Source organism: Amblyomma mixtum, chromosome 5 (genome assembly GCF_055824585.1).
Source record: "Amblyomma mixtum isolate Tamu chromosome 5, ASM5582458v1, whole genome shotgun sequence".
Taxonomy (NCBI): domain Eukaryota; kingdom Metazoa; phylum Arthropoda; class Arachnida; order Ixodida; family Ixodidae; genus Amblyomma; species Amblyomma mixtum.
Genome location: NC_143016.1, coordinates 27,072,591 through 27,086,254, shown reverse-complemented (window position 1 = coordinate 27,086,254; position 13,664 = coordinate 27,072,591). Strand labels below are relative to the sequence as shown.

Below are 13,664 nucleotides of genomic sequence, written 5' to 3'. Positions count from 1 at the left end.
GCGCCATTGAAACTGTTGTAGGATTGTTTACTTTGTTCACTTTTTCTCTTCTTTGTTATATTTTTGTAGTCTGTTCTGTAGCCACTACAATTTGTTGCTTGATTATTCTGTTGAAATTATTGGGGGCCTTATGCAGGCCCATCACAGGGCCAGCGGCATTTTTTGCCTTGAGTGACCAAAGTATGGAAAGGCATATTTTTCAGCTGCCGTCTCTTCAAGAAAATCTGGTGCACAAAACATCAAGAAGCAGTTTGCGAGGCAGATTTATTCATTGAGCTCAAGAAGTGCTTCCAGTGCTCCATGGAATTTATCCAGTGGTTTCTAGATGGGTGGCTGCAGAAGTGCGTTCAGTTTTTCTTAGTTTATTCTTTATTCTCTTCCTGGCAGAGCCATTTTTGTGGAAAAGTGTACAGATTTGAATAGGCAAGTATGCCACTTGTATCAGGCAAATTCAAAGCTAGTAGGCAAGCAAAAAAATTAAAATTTGTTTGACTTAATTGAAAATGCAAGGTGTGAGCTTGAATTATCATGAGCCGACTGTACTCTTGAGGAGGTGTTCTTTGCAATGCTGAGTTACCTGAGAGCATTATCGCTGTGTCTGGTGGTAGTTCAACTCTCTAGCACAGCTGTTTGCGTGCAGCCAGCAGTTTGTGTGAATTAGAAGTGAGGGCCACACTTCACTAGGGCCATATACAGGGTCCAAAATGTTGATCATGATTGTGCCATGTTTCTGTGAGGTGCTATCAGGCCGAATTAAAAGTGAACTCGTATACGCAGTATTTTTCTGCTGCGCAATAAGGCGTTCCTTTGCAACCGGTTTTTTAATATATCCGTCGCTAGTTCTATTGCATATGAACGTGAACCACGCTAATCACATGCTATAGCTGAAAGTAGAAAGGCAAAATATTGTGGTTTGTTTTATAATCTCAGTTCGTGTTTCATTCTGGCCTGATACATGATGGTACCTCATGAAAGTCTGAAATGTTGCAGAAGTCTGAATTATTGGAGTCCGAAAAATTGGTCAATTTCTGTATTAGCAAGAACTGAGGATTTGCTTATTGATACCTGTGAGCTAGCCCTGCAAAAACGAGCCCGTTCTATCTCAATTTTCTCTTGAAGTATAGTTTTATTCGGTTTTGTTTATTCTTTGACTTCTAAAAAATTAGCTTTCTTATACAGAAGTTGTTCTTGCATCGTTAACCCCCTTTTTTTTTAAAAAATTAATTTTAGATCAATGAAGTCTGTTAGACATCCGGTTCTGGTTATAGTATGTGAGAGGTATAAAAAAGGTGGTTTGCTTCATGCTTGCATGCTGAGCTATGTAATCCTTTGGTTCTTTTCAGATTATTTTCGAGCTGTGGGTGAGCATGAACCAAGAGTCCCTTTTTTTTTTGCTTTGATGATAAAAATTTGCACAATTTTTATTAAGGAGTGCACATGCCTGACGTGTAATGTTTGTTTCTATTATATAAGTGTGGTCAGAGAGTAGTAAGGCTGCAGTTCAGGTTAACAAAAATTGGTCATAACAAACTTACTGCACCTAATTTTATAAGGGCAGGCACCCTAGCCTGCACATGTAGACAAATACAGTAAAACCTCGTTAATTCGACCTCGGTTTATTCGAAATCCCGCCTAATTCGAAGGTTTTTGGCGGTCCCAACAGTTTCCATGCAAAATTTGCCGGATAATTTGAACAGCCAGCGCGCCCCTATCCGGATAATACGTAGGTTTAAACCGTGGCCTCCGTGTTTCGCGGTAAGAAAAATGCGTTGCCAGTCTCTGAGGCCAGTATAGTTCAGTTGCCGGAGTGGCAGCCAGGCGGCACTGTAAATCAATTTTCGGTTTCCGGTGGTTTGTTGTGCCTCAGCGATCTGCGCAGTCGACTACTAGTCTCGGAGGGTAGCTTTAGTTGACAAAGCAACAACCAGGTGCCACTAGGTCACAATTTTTCTGGCTCCGTTTCCGGTGTTTCCGGTGTTTCTGGCTCCGTTTCCGTTTCCTAGCTCGTGGCAGGCGCTGCTCGTAGTGTTTTGATTGTTCGGTGCTGCGATCAAACGTGTTCTGTGTTCAGGCGTGTTTATACTCCGACGTAGCGCGCGCGCGGCACGGCGATGGCCGCGGATGTGTCCGGCGGCTTCGGCGCACTCTGACCGCAGCCGCCCACCCAGAATGCACTGTGCACGCCTCCCGCGCCACTCCTCCCCTCTACCCCCTTCGCCACTCGCCTCCTCTCCCAGGCGGCGTGTCGAACGAAGAACGTTCTGCGCTTGCGTCGGAGCTCCGCTCCAAGCAGTGTCCCCAATCAAAGGGTGGCAGAAGAGCGAGCGTACTCCCCTCCCCTCCCCCTCCCCCCCCCCCCTCCCCTCCCGTGGCCACAAGTAGTAGTCGCGTCGGAGCGCCTGGCGTAGCGTCGCCGATCTGACGTATCCGACCACAACCGGCTCTCGCCCGCGCACCGCGAGCGTCGGAGTATATACGCGCCTCTAACTACCGCGCCAAGCAGTCGCGCATCGATGACTACTTCAAGTGACCGTTTTTCAGGCAAAATAAAGGTGCAGTGTTGATGCAGTCATGTTTCGTACGTTTATTTCTCATTTTTCGTCGATTTTTGATAATTCGAAAACCCGGTTAATTCGATGATTTTTCGCGGTCCGGCGGACTTCGAATTAATGAGGTTCTACTGTAGTTGCAGTCAATACTAGCTTGCCTTATTCACATTTTCTTGACATTTCTTTCATCACTGCACGCATGGCCTGAAACAAAATCTGCGGATTTTTGCCGTGTGTTGAGTAGATTTGCTATTCGAGAATTTTTACACTAGTTTTGTGTCCTAAAATCATTTTTTGGTTGCTTACTTATTTGTTGCAATAGGAGCAAGTCTGCCGCAATCGTATATGACTGCACCTTAAATTGAATTGACATTTTAGGTCAAGCATTGATATTATTGTGCACTATTCGGATTAGTATGTTAAGCTATAACCAGTGCAATGCACTTTCACATACGCTATTGCGGCCTGGAATGTTTCTGACAGAAATGAAATTGTGGGGGCAATGAGTTTGTCGTTTCATTTGTCCAGGTTCAATATGAGATTTTACCAAGTAATGTTGGGGTTGATCTGGGCATATTTAATTTATTTCAAAATTGGCTGCTAATTTGTTTTCATGGAATTGCATGAAATTGGTTGTGGAGGTACTGAAACGCACTGGCTGGCTGGAGGTATGTACACGCAGTTTTCCGCATAATTGCCATCTTGTTGTCACACATCAGTGGTGATCAGTGTGCCACTTTTCATGCACATTCCATCATAGCTAACAAATACTGTGGCCAGCCAAGCGAGTCTACTTTGGTTGGGCTAACTGTAATGAAGCGTAATAGTTGGTTCATGGTAAGTTAAGCTGGACTCCCTTAGAGTTAATTTTGACGCATCCTTAGTTGGTGGGGACTCAAGTCCTGCTTGATGTTTTAACCACCTCCTGCATGGTTTTGAAGGGTTATTGTGCTTTTTTTTGTGTGCGGGGTGGGGGGAGCGTTCACCTTTTTGCACTTGGATAAGAGTGAGAATCGTGAGGCAGTGCAGCCAAGCATAATGCTGGTCATTTGGCTGTGGTGTTTAGCGAGTAGCACTTTTCAGGGATCTAAAGTGTGTTCTGAAGTGTGGTTGGCACTGTGCTGTCCTCTTCTTGTCTGTTAAAAATGTCTCTGTTAGCAGTTTGGTCAGGACAAGACACTAAATGCGACTTTTGTTTCTGTGTTTTGTGTGTGGGAGGGGTGCTGTTTTCACATGAGTCTACCGTCATCCGTACTGTGCCAGAAACATATTTTCTGACAGTTAGTTTGCGCTCTGTTGCTGGTTTCGTTCCGTAGGTCACTACGAACCAGTGTCATCACACCAGGCGTTAAAGACTCGATAATCTGTACATTTCGCTGGTAGCTGGGGGTTTTGGTGTTGTAAACAACACCAAAACCCAACAACACCAAAGCCACCAACGTTGGGGTGGCTGTGTTTGGGAAGCAAGGCTGTTTTTGAAAGCTGCCTAAACTGCAGTGCTGTGCGTGCAAGAGGTACTGTGTGCAAAAAAGGGATGAGATCTAGAAAAGGTGTTGCTATGCTTACTAGTGCTTTAGCTTTTGCAGAAGTGGACACTGTGCTGGGCATAGGAAACTTCGTGCGAGCTTCAGTCTTTAAAGTCTGGCCTCTCTCCTTTTCGTGGCAGCCGCACATGTAGTTACACTTGTATTATTTCATAATGTTTTTATGAACTTTCTTTGTTAGTGGGAACCTTTAAACTTCATGAAAGCAAAGAGGAATAAAGGAAGTGAGGAGCTTGGTACTGTAAGTATGAGAGAGGCCAACAGTCTTTGAAGCCAAGGAAAGCATACGGGAATGCACATTAATGTCATTTTCTTAATAAAGACAACTTATTGAACACTATATACTGCCGCATATCAGTCAGTCCCTAGCTCGCACCCCTCATTATTAAAAAAAATGTACCATCGACTCAAATTATAAGTCACTGTTCCCGCTAGCCCTGTCTAGCCAGAGGTGGAAGATGTGTGCCTATAGCACATTGCATTGTTTCAAGTGAAATGGCATCACGGCGTTCATGCAGATAAAGGCAACAGGCGGGTAACAATGCAATTTCGAGGCCAGCAGAGATCAGCAGTGTCCAGTTGGCCCCTCTTCTTGCCTTCCACACTCACTTGCAGCCTGGCTAACTAGCCTGGCAGGCGTTAAACTGAACTGCCGAATGGCCCTGTAGTTGTAGATTCCGGCGCAATATGTTACGGAGAGCTTGCTCTTGCCTAAGGGCTCGCATGATGTTTACCTGTCGACTGGGAAAGTGACCGTCAGCACGAGTGAGCCGGGTGGATGGCGCGCATTTCAAATTTTCATTGGCACAGCTGGCTGGCTTACGTTTTTCTTTGCTTTTTATATGCATGTAGCTACATGCATTGATGGGAACGGCACCGGCACGGGGTGCATACTACCCACGGCTCATTCGAAGCTACTTTAAACTAACTCCGCAAATAGATCACCTCTGAGTTCAGGTCAACCCCCCAGTTTTTAATGGTCATTTTTATCCCCCCCCCCCCCCAAAACAAACAAATTTTCGACATGTACGCAGCAGTATGCAGTAATCACTTTGATGTGGGATAATTTTACAAAGAAAATAAACATGCCACTGGTGAGTTCAGTTCCCACTGCTGACATGCTGTGTTTTTTCTCTATGCATACATGCCTGTACAGAGTGAGGGAACTTTGGAATAAGAATTATTGCTCAACAATACAAAGACAGAGAGGGTGCGCCACTTCGGCCATTTGATGCGCACCTCCAATTCTGCTGCATGCTACCAAATAGCACGGAAAAATTCCTATCCTAGGTGTGACTTCAGGCTGCCTAGATTTTGTAGTGTGTGACAGTAACTGATTAACTCACTCCTTACCGCTAGAAAATAGGCAGTCTCATGGTAATGTGCGTGAGAAATTTATTCAGCCATGAATAAAAAAATTTGGCTTTATTCCAACATGTGAGAGTGTGGCTAATAGGGTCCTATTTTTAATGCATGAAAGGAACAAGATACATATTGCTTATGTAGAAAGTAATTTTTGATTGGGCTAATTCAAGTGACTCGTATAAAAATTCCTGAAAATTATATATGCAGTCAGAAACTAAACAAATAAAAAAAATTATATGCTTTATGGGCAACCATGTCAGAAAGGAGTATTTATAGTTACAGACCCTTTCGTGCTAAACGTTACAATCAGGTGAAAAAAAAAAAGAAAAGCAAGGTCGCGCAAAGCACTTTGGTCTACTCCACAGTGCAATGCTAAGGTCGATCCTAGGCTTTCTTGGAGAAAACTCAATCCGCTTTGCTGCTGGTGACAAGGATTCATTCAGAACCTGTCAAGTACCTTCAGATAGGCTCGAAAAGCAGCAAATCTCCTCTGCAATGGAGAAAATGAAAACTATGGATGGACACCTGTTGACTTTCCAGACTGGGTGGAGCAGTCGTTACTGTCCGAACTAAAATCAGACGAATGTGCTTCATCTTTTCACACATCCCTGTAGCTTGCTTCTACAAAGTCAGGTATCAATGCTGCAAAATTGTGAGGACAGTGCCGTTGCTGAGTGGAATCGATGTGAGACTAGGCCGCCACTTTGGATGCCAGGCTCGCCGTGATTGCTGTTGAAGTTTTGTGGTAAGCTTAAAAATACTCCCTCGTTGAGCTGACGAAGAAAACAAATCTGAAACTGGAGCACAGTTCCTTAGCAACACACTGGATAGTGCTACACATCAAAAAGCGGTCGTTATTACATCCTATGGGCTCCTTCACACATCGATCGAATTAATTCCTTTGGATAGGCACGGTAAGGAGTGCCCCTCTTCTATGTCTCATCCCTACCCTTTTGTGCTTATCATGAAGCACATAACACCATATCATCCATTGGTCAGCCTTGCTTCCTGCAGCTAATGTTGCATTTTCCAGTTTGGGTACGAACACACTGGAATGTAGGTAGTGCTGTATACACATGAAAGGCACCCTTCTTTTGCGAGTGTTTCATTATGCCAGTGCAAGTACAAGGTAAGGAAGATGTTGGAATCCGTTCACATCTCTCGGGGCATGTGTCTTGACATGTGTTGTTCATCCGTGCTTTCATTGGGAGGAGAGGAGTCATGTGCGTCATTGTCTTACCTCTGTGCCCCCTTCTCTCCCTTCTCTCTTCGTCTGCCCCCCTGTTCCCGCCTGCCTCGGTGCCGTCGTCCCCACCCTGTGTCATGGGGGATGATCCCCGATTTTCTCCTACGACGGCTCGCGTTCCCCTTCCAGGGGGCATGAGCCAAAGCTATGGCGGGGGCTATGGGGGCGGCGGGCCGCCTCCACAAGCCCTGATGGAACGCCGGGCGGCGGCCGGGGCCCCAGCTGGCCCTGGTGGCGGCATGATGGGCCCCGCGCCGCCTGGCTTTGGCCAGGGCTACAATCCTGGGGGGGCAGGGGGCACCATGGGAGGACCCCCTCAGCAGTCTGGCAACATGGGCATGATGGGTACGGCAGCAGCTGGCATGCAGAACCCTGGGCCCCAACAGTACCTTCCCAACAGGTGAATGAACACCCCTCGGGCCATGTTGATCGAGATGGCCGACTGTGTGAGATTGCAGACACCTAGAGGAATTACTCAGTGGTGGTGGAGTCACTTAAATGATGAGTGGAGAGCAGTGCCACCATTGGTGCGAGCATGCAGAGCAAAGATTAAGTTGGCTCTGTTTGTCTGTTCTGGCATCATTACACTGTCTGTGAATAACGACAGTGAAACAGCATGTTCCAGAAGGTTCTATAAAGTCATGGTTGAATGGCTAGTGTACATAGACTTTAGCATGTTAATGATCTTTCTGCAGTCAGGCTTCCTCCCATCTGGTGCCAATGCCACAAAGCCTTGGTTATTTATTGGAAGCTTGCTCTTGAATCACAAACATCACTTTGCATCAGACATCGTTCATCTACTTCTACAGTCCTCTACTTGACTGCCGGGCAGTCATTGAGGGCAGTGGTGCTACGACTGAGAAAGGGATCCCGCTAGAACTTTATTTTGATTGACTACATCATTCTTCTGTTCCTAGCTGTCGTTAGTATGAAGGTGTTGCCTCAACCTTAATATTGAGCGGATGTTCCTGGCAACAGTTTCCAATCCTCTCTACATTTCAAATTTAGTCGATGACTGTCACGAACTTAATTCGCCATTCTCTCATAGAAGAAGCGCAATGTAAACTTGCTGCTAATATGAGAAAGCATGCTAGGGGAAGGCAACTCAGTCTACTATCTAAGCCCAAACCCTATGGTGAGCATTGACTTCTCATTCTCTCTTTGCGACCTATTTGAAGATATACCGTGTTTACTTGCATAATTTGCGCACTTTTTTTCCCAAAATTAAGGCTTCAAAAAAGTGGGTGCATAAATTGGGTACACGGAGATTTCGCGAACACGTCCTTAAAAGCTCTACAAAGGTCATAACTTGGAATATGTACGGTGTGTTGCCATGTATGAGTTGACTCCGCAATTTGCACCTCTTGCTGGCCAAAGAAAAGTTGACTCCAAATATAAGTCAACGCATACCCCGCCTGCCCCCACCCCAGACCCATGTTATGTAGTTCCCTGCGCGATGGCATGACGGCACGTGTACAGTTCAAAGCAATAAACACGGAACAATACAGCTGCAAACTAGCAGTCAGAGGCAAATGAAGATACAAGACTATAATATAGCGCCCTCACATGCGGTGCGGCCAAGTAGCGGCAAACAGAATAAATAGCTAACGGTTCGGTAGTTTCGGATTCTGGCATGATGTGCGCTGCGGAGGTTACCAGAAGTTTGCTCTCGCAGCCATTCGTACATGAAAGTGACCACTGGTGCGAGAGAGCCGTGTAAATGGCGCACAATTGACTTTCCTTGCCGGAAGCAATTTATAAATGAATTGGCGACTTATTTTTTTTGACACCACTCACTCACCCTGCGCAGCTGCACGTGGCCGTGCCGATCTTCCCAAACCGGCCCTACGCGCACCTGCGTGCATGCTGGTATGCTGCGTAGCAGGTAGCGTAAAGTATGCGAGTAAAAGTTTAAAAAAAAAGTGTAAAAAGCTGTGAGTGCGCAAATTATGCGTGGGCACAAATTACATGAGTAAATACAGTACATTTGGTGCAGGGCCTCAGTTGAAAGGAATTACTAGTATACATTGATCTGTGGAGCCATTTCAAATGGTATACATTGCAGCTGTGTGCAACAAGCGTATGAAGTCATGGTGCTCGTAACATTATGGATGGATCAAAATGTACGGCAGGTTTGTTCACTCCCTCACATCTGCTCTGGTTTGCTCGTACACCCATGTGATAAATCACTCTGAGGTTCAACCTCTCTCTTTGCCTATCGTGTCGTGGTTTTTTGAAGGTAACACATTTCATTTGGTCTAAACGAAGCTGACGATAGTTATCACAGGAAACTTCTTTTTTTTTTAAGTGGGCAGCGAGCCCCATCTTTATGTGCAAAAGGCGATGCTGAACACAGTTGTCTTACATCCTTTACAACTGCTTGAGCCTTGTGTGGAGATTGCTTCGCTGATGCATGAGTGACTCCTGTGTCCTGCCTTAATTTCACTTTGCTGCATGGCACAATTTCTATTACATACGGCATTCTTGTCTGTCCTCTCAAGCTTTATTCACCTGCATGCAACTTGTAGAACACATTTCGCCAGCTGTGCACATACCATGTTAGTAATCGAGATCGGTGGAATTGGTGCGTTTAGTGACAACGAAGTGTCAAGAAGGGTGGAAGGTAGCAATGAATGTTATTTTCAAGCCATCCAGCTCTATAGTGCTGCAGTGTAAGGATTTTCCTGAAAGTAAGTTATGATTGCCTGTTCAGAAGTACCTTTTTTTATCGGAATTTAGAAATAATTTACGGATCATGAGTACCTTCTTCCGCAAACGAGAAAACAGAATGGTGAGACTAAATATGAAATAGACTTAATACTATGCGCTCACCCCGGCATCGTAGAGGATGTGGAGGTCCTTGGAAAGGCCCGTTGTTGTGGCCGCAGAATGTTAAGGTCTCGTATTAGCTTAGCATTGAAGAGGGAATGGAGGAAGCTAGTGAAGCTAAAGCCTATTAATGAGTTAGTAGTAAGAGGAAAGTAGAGGAATTCACAATTTCGCTGCAGAACAGATATTCCGCTTTAAATGAGGAAGACGACTGTAATGTTGAAACAATGAACAATAATCTCACAGCTATCGTTACGGAGTGTTCTGTAGAAGTAACCGGTAGGATGGTTTTACAGGATATTGGCAAGCTATCTCATGAGACGAAAGGTCTTAAGGAAGGCCAAAGCATGAGGGCATCTAACCCTACAGACAGAATAGAACTAGCAGAGCTATCAAAGTTAACAAATAAGCGCAAGGTAGCCGACATAAAGAAGTTTAATATGGAGAGAATCGAGCATGCTCTAAAGGAAAGGTAGCCTAAAAGCGATGAAGAGGAAATGAGGCATAGGTAAAATCAGATGCATGCGTTAAGAGGCAAGAGGTAAATGTTATTAGCAATATGGATAAGATAGTTCAAATAGCCAAAGAGTTCTACACAAATCTATGCAGTAGTCTATGCAATCAGAACGTTAAATGAGAAAGACTAGCACACAGCAATGGGACATCCCGCCGGTAATGAAAGAGGAAGTAAATGAAATTCTTAGGTGCAATGGAAAGGGGGAAAACAGCTGGTGAGAATCGGGTAAGAGGAGATATGCTGGATGATGGAGGGAAGGTTATGCTAGAAAGAGGCTCAGCTTAAGTTGAGGAGGCTAATGAAGAGGGTTCAGCTAAAGTTAAGGACAATGCAGCGAGCTACGAAAAGAAAAATGACAGGTTAAAAGGTTGGAAGCGGGCAGAGTGGGTGAGGGAACAAACGCGGATTAACGACGTCCTAGCCGAAATCAGGAAGAAGAAATGGGCTTGGGCAGGACATATAATGCAAAGGCAAGATAACGACTGGTCCTTAAGGGTAACATAGGGGATTCCAAGAGAAGGCAAGCGTAGCAGGGGGCGGCAGGAAGTTAGGTGGGCGGATGAGATTAAGAAGTTTGCGGGGATATGGTGGCCGCAACTGGCAAAGGATAAGGTTAATTGGAGAGACATGGGAGAGGCCTTTGCCCTGCAGTGGGCCTAGTCGGGCTGATGATTATGATGACGATGAGCACAACCATGATTGTAACGCGAGGTTTGACTTTTGCAGGCATGTAAAAGAAAAAAAGCGAAAGAACTCGAATCTAATGCAAGGAACGAGGCTGTAGTATGCAGAAAAATTGGTAAAAGGTTATGCACAGAAGTACCTAAGAAAGGGACTTTCACGTGCTCCTTCTGTTTTGAGAGCGCTGGACCAAAGATTATCAGATAAGGCCATTATGAAGATAAGCATGAGGTCCCACCACACCATCATCATGTCGAGCATGTGCTTTAGAGGCCTTGTTGTAAAAGCTAAACTTCGCCCAGTCGCTCATCCGTGCCGTGGTGAGTCATGCCTCTTGAGCGTAATTGGCTGTTCTCGGTAACATTCAAACAAGTCGTCATACACACAGAGCAGTCAGAAAATTACACGGCCGCACACGAGTTCAGTTTTGCCAAAAAGTGCGTGAGACACCAGTATGAAGGAAAGCAGCAAGAGCACATTTTTGCGTGCAATAGCAGCACTAGCTTCCCTTGTGACCGATGCGTATTACTGCCGTTATCATGCAACATTGGCGGTGCTGCAGATGTTGAGGGAGTCTGTGCCATCGTCTCTAGGGACGAGTTTCTGACCGCTCTGATATGTGATCTTCTGTGCTGGCCAGCTTAGTTTATATTTGTGACCCGGTGCTTTCAGTTTGTTGACCAGTGTGGCATTTCAACTTTTTTGTTTCTTTTTTTTAATTTGCTGAAGTTGGGGGCTGATCTGCATGACACATGAACCAAAATGCAAGTAAATATGACATGTTTATATGACATATTGTAGATATGACATGGGGTGACTTTTCACTTCTATTTTCAGTAAAAAAAAAAAACACAAACTTGGGTTACATTAGAGTGAATACCGTAATATGTAGTTTTTTTAGTTTAGCTTTCTTCTTGGTGCATTAGATCCTAACGCAAGCTTTTGCAGCTTCCAACACCATTGAGGGCTTTGTCACACCAAGGCGTGAGCGCTTGCTAGCCAGCATTGTAGAATGGTAAAAGCCAAGAGCGTGTATCAGTTTTGGCTTCGGAAGATTATGTGTACAGGTTTTTAAACAGAGAAGGTGCAGTACTTATTGAATTCTTACTTATGTGCTCACCAACCACTAGTAATGTGTGCAAGAAAACACGATTTGAAGGTTATTGCTGTTGTTTCGGCCATATAAATTTTTTTTCTAGTGTGAGGGTCACCTACTTCACAGTAAAAATGACAATGCAGGATAAAGGAACCAAGGGTCTAGCTAGTCTCATGTATTTTGTTCAGTCTTGGAAAAATTTATTCTGTTAGCACACTTAAATGCGTGCAGGTTAAGCTGTATTCAGTGCAGTTGTGAGATTATGTGATTCTACCCATGAGCTAACATTCTAAAAGTAACGCGACTTTTTTCCTCTTTTACACATCTATTTCCTTTTCTAACATCATTACTGGGCACAGCAAATGATGGCGCATGGTGGTGCATCATTTTTCACCATATATAAATCGTTTCATTTTATAAGGTGCACTGCCAAAAAGTTCAGAAAAAAAACTGCTGTCAGACTAACATCAATATAGACGCAGGGAGCCAAACAATTGATTTTCAGTGACAAAAACTGGACGGAGTTGTCCTCAGTGCCTTTTTAATTTGGGTGGAAACAGATCAGCAGTGACGTGTGGAGAGCTTAGGATGTTTATATGTGGTAAAAAAAAAAAAAAAATGTTGGTTCATATTAGCTGAGTCATCCAATGGACTTGCAGTTTTGATTCTTGCCTTCTAACACATTGTAGCTTGTACAGTTACGCAAAAAAAAAAGGGAAAAAGTTCTCTCTGCATTCCAGGCACTGTGTAACAAAAAGATATGGTTGTTCTGGGATCCGTGTATGCCTGATGGACTTGCCGGTGACTTCAGGTTGTTTACGGCCTGAGCTTGAGTTCATACAATGGCTGTCTTAAATAAAATGTACAGCAAAAATAATTTTGTTATTAACATATAGTTAGGCTTACCTGCAAAAAAGTTGTAAAGGAGCACCAGTGGTTGGTTACGGATTCAGCGGGTGAAGGTATGTTAATACAAGGTGTAAATTTTGGCAGGGTTGCATTACAAATAGTGATTATGACGTCAAATGGTGGCCAGCGCTGTATCCTACGAGCGTTGTGATTATATTCTAGTTATACATTCTCGCGGAATAATTTCTAGTTGCAGCACTTCTGGCATCATCTTTTCTAACTGCCTCAACTTTACACAGACGTGAAGCGAGGATGCTCTCCTTACCTTGGTCTTACCTTCGTCGTTTTCGAGGAGGGCATTTTTTTTTTTGTAGAGTTTGTGCTTTGAAACACCTGTGCATATTTTATAGTTATTCATTTGCCCAGGCTAGGTTTTTTCCGAGCATCTCTCGTTCTGTATCTAACGTCTCTCTTTGTCTCGGTTCCGTTGCTCTGTGGTCAGAGTTTTGTCTGTGAAATGTCCTCGTGGTGTCTGTCATTGTTTGTGCTGTGTGCTCACGTGTGTACCTATGTCTGCCTTGTTGGCTGCGCAGTGCATGCCTGTTTACTTGAAACCCTGCACTTCCTGCTTTGCAATGAAAAATGAAGCTTCGCTCGCCTGCCTCTCGATGCTTGCTCACAAGTACAGTTTTGCCTGCATTTGCCACCACAAGGCAATTCACTGTGAGTCTGCTTAGCTTTCTTGCGTGCTTTGTGCCATGCATCACAGCAATTGCTTTGTAAAGGGGAGAAGCGAAACAGTTAAAAGCTTTTTAAAAGTACAGCCCACTTTTTCGTTATTTTGCAGTTATAATAGTAATAATGGAATGAATAGGCAATAAACAAATTTCTGCTCAAGCCATTGCAGTGGCTTGTTAATTTGTACAGATCTGCAGATAGACTGTTTTGATCACAGGGTCTTTGCTCTTAACTTTTGTTGCATGGTGGA

At 44.4% G+C, this 13,664-nt stretch overlaps 1 protein-coding gene across 10 annotated transcripts in view; it reads left to right on the top strand.

The window, feature by feature from the left end:
* Nucleotides 1-13,664, top strand: part of LOC149341580 (mediator of RNA polymerase II transcription subunit 12-like protein) — an 81,149-nt gene that overhangs the window by 60,557 nt on the left and 6,928 nt on the right. For 4 of the 10 annotated variants that reach the window (XM_089543670.1, XM_089543665.1, XM_089543666.1 and 1 more), the window contains exons 39-40: nt 1,344-1,361; nt 6,834-7,104. In XM_089543670.1, coding sequence (XP_089399796.1) covers nt 1,344-1,361; nt 6,834-7,104 — 289 coding nt within the window. The remainder of the gene's footprint in view (nt 1-1,343; nt 1,362-6,833; nt 7,105-13,664) is intronic. The other 6 variants (XM_089543674.1, XM_089543669.1, XM_089543668.1 and 3 more) reach the window with 2 other exon arrangements.